The 8,872-nt window shown below is 47.9% G+C and overlaps 1 protein-coding gene across 1 annotated transcript in view; it reads left to right on the top strand.

Annotated features, from left to right (window-relative positions):
- CEACAM19 (carcinoembryonic antigen-related cell adhesion molecule 19) overlaps positions 1-5,102 on the top strand; it is a 32,761-nt gene extending 27,659 nt beyond the window's left edge. Inside the window, exons 5-8 of the mRNA XM_006871484.1 lie at positions 934-980; positions 1,873-1,958; positions 4,166-4,219; positions 5,049-5,102. Coding sequence (XP_006871546.1) covers positions 934-980; positions 1,873-1,958; positions 4,166-4,219; positions 5,049-5,102 — 241 coding nt within the window. The remainder of the gene's footprint in view (positions 1-933; positions 981-1,872; positions 1,959-4,165; positions 4,220-5,048) is intronic.
- The last annotated feature ends 3,770 nt before the right edge of the window (positions 5,103-8,872 follow it).

Raw genomic sequence — 8,872 nt, 5'->3', positions numbered from 1 at the left:
TTGTGCCTGTTTGTTATTTCGAACCACTGAATCTACCTAGAATTTTTAATAGTCTTTATGGGATTTAGGACCAGGGATGTGTATATATGGGTGAACGTTACCTGAATGGGTATTATGTTTGTGCATGAATCAGATAGAAGGGGATACTTCCTATCTCATTCAGTGAAGGTGTCACTATACTGACACCAAACTCAGAGGAAGATGGTATAAGAAAACTGCATACCAATATTCCATAGAAGCAAAAATACTCAACAAAATAATAGGGAACCAAATCCAAAAACATATTAAAAGAATAATATATCCTGATCAAGTGGAGTTTATTCCAGGAAAGCAAGGGTGGTTTGACATCAGAAAAGCAATTGATGCAATGGTGGTTTATGTGCCGTGGAGTCGGTTCTGACTCATAGCAACCCTGCATAGGGTTTCCGAGGCTGTAAATCTTTATGGGAGCAGAAAGCCTAACCTTTCTCCCACGGAACAGCTGGTAGTTTCGAACTGCTGACCTCGAGGTTAGCAGCCTGACTCATAACCACTACGCTACAACAAAGGGAAGGAAAAAACCATGCAATCCTGTCAATTCCTGCAGAAAAGCCATTTGACAAAATTCAATGCCCTTTCTTGATTAAAAACACTCACCAAAATAGGAGTAGACGAGAAATTAAAAGGTGAAGGAAAACCTTAAATGGGAGGTGGATGGAGCAGTCTGGTTAGGTGGTCTCTCTAAATGAAAATCTCTTTTAAATGATTTTCTGCCTAAGGAAATTGAGCAAGAGTGATGTGGCTGGGGATGATGAGAGAAGAGGTTAGGCTGGGACAACGCTTGGTTTATGCTGAGCAGGCCCATCTTGGACTCCGGGGCTTTCTAATTTCTCTGGACGTCTCTCCACGCACCTGTGATCATTCCTAAAACCAGGTTCTTCCTTGTACTCCCAGGATGACCGACACAGATAAGCCAGAGCGGAGGTTGGATCGTGATACTGGTAAGTGGGGACCCCGAGTCCTCGCCTGGCTCCTTTCTCTTCTCCCCATAACCACGGCTCCCCTTGATATTGTCCACTCAGGGGCCTCCCAATCACAGACCTCTCTGGGTGCACCTGCCTCTCTTCCTCTTCTCAGTGAAGGACAGCCTGTCATCTATTCACCCACATTCACCTGGGTCACCCCTTTTGCTCCCTCCCCCTCAACCCCATCTGGCTATGTATTCTCCTGAACAGGCCAATCCAGGCTCCAGCCCCTTGACCCCCAAACCTAGCTCCTTCATGGTTTTTTGACCTCCAGGCTAACCTACAACTCACTCCTAGGCAGGGAGGTCCTTGTAAAACTCTGACCCTGTCTTTCCTTCCTCTGCTCAAACCTCCTCCATGGCTCCCCAGTGCCCTTGAGGCAAAGTTGAGCTCCTTAGCATGGCTTTCACGGCCCTTCATGAACGGGTCCTCATAGTCTCCGCTAGCTTCATTCTCCACGTGTAACAACAGCCCATGGTGCAAAAAAATATTAAATTATATTTCTTCAGATATTTCCTTAAACCCTCTCTCTGTCTCACACTTACAGGCCTCTCTGCACATGCAGTTTCCTCTCCCACCTCTGCTTAGCTCTCACTTCTCTTTCCAGAGTCCTCTCCTCCAAGAAGCCCGCCCAGACTTCTTCAGCCTGGGCCAGGTGCCCCCTCTGAGCTCCCCTGTCCCAGCTCAGCTCATTCTGGGTCCTCACTGTCTGCGGACAAGTCTGTCTTCCCCGAGAGGGCAGGGTCAGGGCTGCCTGGGTGCCTATGTGTCCTAGGCATAGGTGTGGGCAAAAAGAGGGGTTTGTAAGAATGCTCGTTGAATGAATGCCACGAGATGACCTGGACCTCCCCCTTATTCCTTACTTCAGAGGGAGCGAATATCTATGAGGTGCTGCCATCTCCGGGCCTCCTGGGCTCTCCAATCAATGACCCAGGGCTCTGGAACTTAGCCACGGTGAGTCCCCACCTTCCCCTAAAGCGCTCCCAATGGGCAGCTCCCTCGGATTGGGGACTGAGAGGCTTTCATAGGCTGCTCCTTATTTTGTTTTAAATAGTTGGGGGAAAGACTGGAAGAAAACAACAAAATATAAGCAGCATTTGTTTCTGAGTGTGGGGGGTGTGGGCGGAGCGTGGAGGATGGTGGGCGGAGCATGGAGGATGGTGGGCGGAGTGTGGTGGATGTGGGAGGAGTGTGGAGGATGGTGGGCGGAGTGTGGGGGATGGTGGGTGGAGTGTAGTGGGCAGAGTGTGGGGGATGGTGGGCGGAGTGTGGAGGATGGTGGGCGGAGTGTGGGGGATGGTGGGCAGAGTGTGGGGGATGGTAGGTGGAGTGTAGTGGGCAGAGTGTGGAGGGTGGTGGGTGTGGAGGGTGGTGGGTGGAGGATTTCTGATAGAGGGTGGAAGGTCAAGGTTGCAGAGTGGTTTTATCTCCTGTAAACCTACCCGTGTTTTCTACGCTGTGCAGACATTCCTTTTACAATCGGAGTTGTTACTGTTGTTGTTGTTGTTGTTGTTATGTGCCATGGAGTCGGTTCTGACTCTTAGCGACCCTGTGCAGGGTTTCTGAGACTGTAAATCTTTACAGGAGCAGAAAGCCTCATTTTTCTCCCGTGGAACAGCTGGTAGTTTTGAATTGTTGACCGTGAGAGTGTTGTTGTGTTGTGAACTGCCGTTGAGTCGCTTCCGACCCATGGCGACGCTGTATAGGGTTTCCGAGGAGCAGCTTTTTGCTGACCTTACAATTCAAACGGCTTTGCAGTCTGACTCATTAACCTACAGCGCCACACAGTGAGAGTAAGAGTGGTTAAAAAAAGAAGTTAAATGAAGTAAATACAAACTCACAAAGCTTAGACTAAATGGTTATAGCCAAAAGTGTGAATGGGTCAAAGGTCATGATGGGGGTAGTTGTTATGTGCCTTGGAGTCGGTTCCAACTCATAGCGACCCTGTATAGGGTTTCCAAGGCTGTAAATCTTGTAAATCTTTATGGGAGCAGAAAGCCTCATCTTTCTCCTGCGGAACGGCTGGTAGTTTCAAACTGCTGACCTTGAGGTTCACAGCCCAATTCGTAACCACTACACTACCAGAGCTCCTTAAGAAGGGGGTAAACTGAGAAAATAATGAGCCACTGGGCACATCCATGGAACCCTAGTGGCACAGTGGGTTAATCGGTGTGCTGCTAACCACAAGGTCAAACCTAGGAGGCGCTCTGAGAGAATGAAGCTGTGCCAGCCTTCTTCATGAAGATGATAGTCTTGGAAACCCTATAGGACTGTTCCGCTCTGGCCTCAGGGTGGCTGTGAGACAGAAGCGACTCACCAGCAGTGGGTAGTGGTAGTGGGCAGACAAAGTCAGCTGCAGTCAGTGCCCTTGTGCCCACTCATGGAGGGAAACAGACAAACCCACTGCCCTGGAGTGGATTCTGACTCATGGGGGCCCTGGAGGGCAGAGTAGAACTGCTTCCTAGGATTTCTGAGGCTGTCATCTTTACAGATCTTGGTGTGGCCACTGTAGGACAAATACTGAACAGCTAACCTCAGAGTTGGCGGTTCAAACCCACCAGCCACTCCTTGGAAACCCTATACAGCAGGGGTGATGCACCTATTTTCTGCCAAAGCCTTTTTGATATTTATAGCATCATTCACAGGCCATACAAAATTGTCACCTTAAAGATTCTCCTGCTGTATAACTCACTCCTAATGTGTTGGCTCAGGAGCTCTGGTAGCGAAGGGATTACGAATCGGGCTGCGAACCTTAAGGTCAGCAGTTCAGGAGAAAAATGAGGCTTTCTGCTCCCATAAAGATTTACAGCCTCGGAAACCCTGTACAGGGTCACTATGAGTTGGTTCTGACTCCACGGCACATAACCACCACCACCAATGTGTTGGCTCAAACTGTGGTTGCCTCGGCAGGGCCAGATCAAATGATTTCTCGGGCCAGACATTCCCCGCTCCTGCTATAGAGGGGCCACTGTGAGTCAGAACGGGCAGTTTCCAGAACCAAGGCTCCTTTGGAGCGAAACAGTGAGGTGTACAGAGGTTAATCCCCCTTCCTAGGAGGCTCTCAATAAGAGAGTGGGTGATAGGAAGTTGGAACCCAGGTCTGTGGTCTTGTCAAAGGTTGGAGGGCGTGGGCCTGGCTCACCCATGTTCTTTCCCGGCAGCCCCCGCCCCTACCTCTGACCCTGCCGCCGGAGCCGCAGAACCACCACTACCAGGTATGGAGCTGGGGTGTGTGAGGGGGCCTGGGGGGCGTGTTCCATGGATCTGGGAGCCTGGATGGGTGGGACACAGTCCTAATCTCTCCCTCTCAGGTTCTCAGGCTCCCTGGTTAGAATCTCACTGAGAGCCTCATGGGGCAGGTCCCCTCCTCTCTCCATGTCTGTAAGAGGAGCCCTGGTGGTGCGGTGGGTTAGGCATTGGGTTGCTAACCACAGGCCAGCAGTTCGAACCCACCAGTTAGAGAAAGAGAGACTCTTTGCTCTTATACATATGTGTGGGAATCAACTCAGTGGATATGGAAGTTTGTGTAAGAGGGACGCACGGCCTTGAATTTGCTCCAGAGAGAGGGAGGGGCGTGTCCTGATTCGTCTGGGTCTCACCTCTTCGTCCCCTCCTGTCTTCTGGGTCTCTCCCTGTGTCTCCATGTCTTTCCGTGTCTGTCCCTCACCTGGGGTTTCTCCGCTGCTTGCTCTCTATGGCTTGAGTGTGTGCTTTAGGTGAAAGTTTACAGAGCATGTTAGTTTCCTATTGTAACATGTAACAGTACAGAAAGTTTATCTGGCTCTCCCTGGCTCTCTCTGGATGTCTATACAGCCTTGTTTCTCCCCATCTCTGTCTCTCTTCGTTTCTGAGTCTCTGCCCCTTTCATTATCTGTCACCCTGCACGCTCTCCTTTTCCTGGCTCTTCTGGAACCTTCCATGTCTCCCCCTCTGTGTCTCTCCCTTTGTGTCTGTCAGTCTCTGACTTGGTTCCTCTGTGTCTCCCTCCTGTCCTCACTCCTAAATAATCACTCCCTGCTCTCTTCCCCCTCTCCCGCCTCCCAGGATCTGCTAAACCCCGAACCTGCCCCTTACTGCCAGCTGATGGCATCCCCCTAAAGAGGTCCTTGGGCAGGCCAGATGGGGAGAAGACCATACTTCAGCGCTCCTTTGAGGACCTCAAGCCTACAGAACACAGACCACAAACACCCAGCAGGTCCAGCAGGTGTGAGGACGGACTTGGCTAGAAACTCAGAGCCAGGGCAGGTGTCCCAGGTGGAGTCTGGGAGACTGTGACGGCCAGCTCCTGGTTCATTCCCCGAGTAGACCACCACCCTGCCCCGAGTCTGTTCCTTCAGTCAGCCTGGCCCAGACCACATGTTCCAGGGAAAAGCAGATTCTTAACTCCTGCCACCCGAAAATCCCCTCAGTCTGAAAATTTGAGGGTGAGAGGGTAGTCTCAGGCCTGCTCCAGCCAGACCTCACAGGTGCCCACCTGGCTGAACAAGGCCTCACCCTCACCCTGCCATTCACCTCAGGGACTCAGAAGTCCCCTCTCCCCTGGAACCAGGCAGCCCAAACACACAGGCCTCAGACAATAAAGTACGCACAGGGAGGCCTGGCTTCACAGGTGATGGTCCAGGTAATTTACCACAGTTGCTCTGGGCCCTCTGAACCAGGTGCTGTTCAGTCAGCTCCAGCTCCTGTCAAACTCCATAGGGTTCCCAGTGGCTGATTTTTCAGAAGTAAATTGCCAGACTTTTCTTCCAAAGTACCTCTAGGTGGACTCGAACCTCCAACCTTGCAGTGAGCAACTGAGTGCAGTAACCATCTACATCGCCCGGGTACTCTAGCCACCCTCTCAGAACTCGGAGTCTCTCAGGAATCTGCTGCCAACTTCTGACCCTTACCCCTACCCTGAATTTCAACTCATCCTTAATGCATTCATACCTTCAGCAAGGCAAGCCCCTGCCCTGTGCCAGGCACAGTTCTGGACCCTGGTAGTGAACAAAGCAGAACAAAAGACTGCCCTCCCAGAGGGACACTCTAACAGAGGAGAGAGTCAGAAAACCAAATAAAAAACTGAAATAAATAGTGTGTCCAATGGTGAGAAGGACAGTGGGGAAAATAAAGAGGGGAGGGAGCTGAAAATGTTGAGGGTGGAGGTTTTAAATAGGGAGGACCCCACTGAGAAGCTGATATAAAAGTAAAGATCTGAAGGAAGTGAACAAAGGAGCCATGTAGGAATCTGGAAGGAGAGCATTCCAAGCTGAGAGAACAGTGCAAAGGCCAAAAGATGGCATGAATTCAAGAAACAGCAAGGAGACCATCATGGCTGGAAGAAGTATGGGGGAGGGGAAGATCTTGTGGGGCTGTGTGAGGCATGGGGGAGACTGTATGGTAGGTTCAATAGTGGCCCCCACCAAAGATGTTCACATCCTAATCCTCAGGACTTGTGAATACGTTACACTGCATGTACCCTTTCAGTTAGCAGAGCATGTTAACCATTTGCAACACACACGGAGGTACTAGAGAGCATCAGAATTGTGCATTGTGAATAAAATTATGCTATATGCTATATGCATTGTGAATAAAATTATGCTATAATAAAATGTGCAAAGATCTGGAAGTTGGAAAACTAAAAGGGGAAAACATACTCATCATTTCTCAAGCTGTGGGAACTAAAGGAAAAATTCAAGCCTTGTCTTACAATATTGAAGGATTCTATGGACAAAATATTGAAATGATGCAGAAAGCCTCAAAAGAAGATGGAAGGAATACACAGAGTCACCATACCAAAAATAAATGGTAGACGTTCAACCATCTCAAGAAGTAGTATATGAACAAGAGCCAACGATACTAAAGAAAGAAGTCCAAGGTGCACTAAAGGCATTGGCAAAGAACAGATCTCCAGGGATTGATGGAATACAAACTGAAATCATTCAACAAACTGATGCGGCACTGGAGGCACTCATTCATCTCTGCCAAGAAATTTGGAGGCCAACCACCTGACCAACTGATTGGAAGAGATCCATATCTGTGCCCATTCCAAAGAGAGGTGAACCAACAGAATATGGAAAAAATCACACAATATCATTAATATCGCATTTAGCAAGCAAATTTTTAGAACGGCAGCCATAGTACATTGACAGGGAACTGCCAAAGGTTCAAACCAGATTCAGATGAGGATGCAGAACGAGGGATATAATTGCTGATATCAAATGGATCTTGGCCCAAAGCAGAGAATACCAGAAAGACATTTACCTGTGCTTTATTGACTACACGAAGGCTTTCAGTTGTGTGGATCACGACAAGCTATGGACAACATTCTGGAGAATGAATATTCCGGAGACTCAGTTGTGCTCATGAGGAACCCGAACACAGACCAAGAGGCAGTTTGAACAGAACAAAGGAACACCAAGTGATTTAAAACTAGGAAAGGTGTGCGCCAAGGTTGTATTCTTTCACCATACTTATTCATTCTGTATGCTGAACAAATAATCAGAGAAGCTGGATTATATGAAGAAAAACATGGCATCAGGGTTGGAGGAAGACTCATTAACAACTTGTGATATGCAGATGATACAACCTTGCTTGCTGAAAGTGATGAGGGCTTAAAATACTTACTGATAAAGATCAAAGACACCACAGCCTTCGGTATGGGTTGTACTCCAATATAAGGAAAACAAAAATCGTCACCACTGGACCAATAAATAACATCAAGATAAATGGAGAAAAAGTTGAAGTTGTCGAAGACTTCATTTTGATCAGATCAACCATCAACACTCATGGAAGCAGCACTCAAGAAATCAAACAACATATTGCAATAGGCAAATCTGCTGCACAAGACCTCTTTAAAGATGAGCAAAGATGTCAGTTTGAGGACTAAGGTGTGCCTGACCTAAGCCATGGTATTTTCTATAACCTCAAATGCATGCAAAAGCCGGACAGTGAATAAGACCAACCACAGAAGAATTGATGCATTTGAGTTATGGTGTTGGAGGAGAATATTACAAGTACCATGGACTGCCAAAAGGAGAAACTGTGTTGGAAGAAGTACAGCCAGAGTGCTCCTTAGACGTCATGGCAAGATTTCCTCTCTCATACTGTGGGCATATTATGAAGCGGGACCAATCCCTGGGGAAGGACATCATGCTTGGTAAAGCTGAGGCTCAGCGAAATAAGAAGACGACCCCCAATGAGATGGATTGGCACAGTGGTAGCGACAATAGGCTCAAGTGTGGCAACGATTGTGAGGTTGGCACAGAACCAGGCAGTGTTTCATTCTGTTGTGCATAAGGTCACTATGAGTCGGTACCGACTCAACAGCGCTTAACAGCAACAACATAGGGTCACTGAGTCTGAATGATTTGACGCCTGTAGGTTTTTAACAGACACTTAAAAGAGAGGGCCTTCCCTTGTCTTTTTCCCCTTCTCTTAGACTAGAGTAGCAAAGTTGTATTGCAAATGGGCTAATCGATCACCGGGGTTAAGATTCTGCAGTTGGAGCGTCCTTAGAGAAACTGTTCAGCCTTTTTTGTGTGTGTAACATTTATAAAAATGCATTTGGTATTCTGCCAACTTGAATGACTGAAAATCTCAAAGTTGCTTAGGCAGGTGATGTGATTCTGAGCTAATTGAGTTGCCCGCTTTTTAATTACCCCATTTGAAAGTTCAGCTGTGAATGTCTTTATTCTACAGTTCAAGCACAGATCCATTTTTTTGTTTGTTTGTTTTTGTTTTATTTTTAAGGTTTTTATTGTGGATTGAGTGAAAGTTTACAGGGCACATCATCAGTTTCACATTCAGCCATTCATATGACTTGTTTCATTACATTGATTACAATCCCCTCCATACATCATCAAGTCAACAGTGTTTCTCTCTATCCT

This window comes from Chrysochloris asiatica, unplaced genomic scaffold (genome assembly GCF_000296735.1).
Source record: "Chrysochloris asiatica unplaced genomic scaffold, ChrAsi1.0 scaffold00168, whole genome shotgun sequence".
Classification (NCBI taxonomy): Eukaryota; Metazoa; Chordata; class Mammalia; order Afrosoricida; family Chrysochloridae; genus Chrysochloris; species Chrysochloris asiatica.
This window is presented reverse-complemented; position numbering and strand designations above follow the sequence as displayed.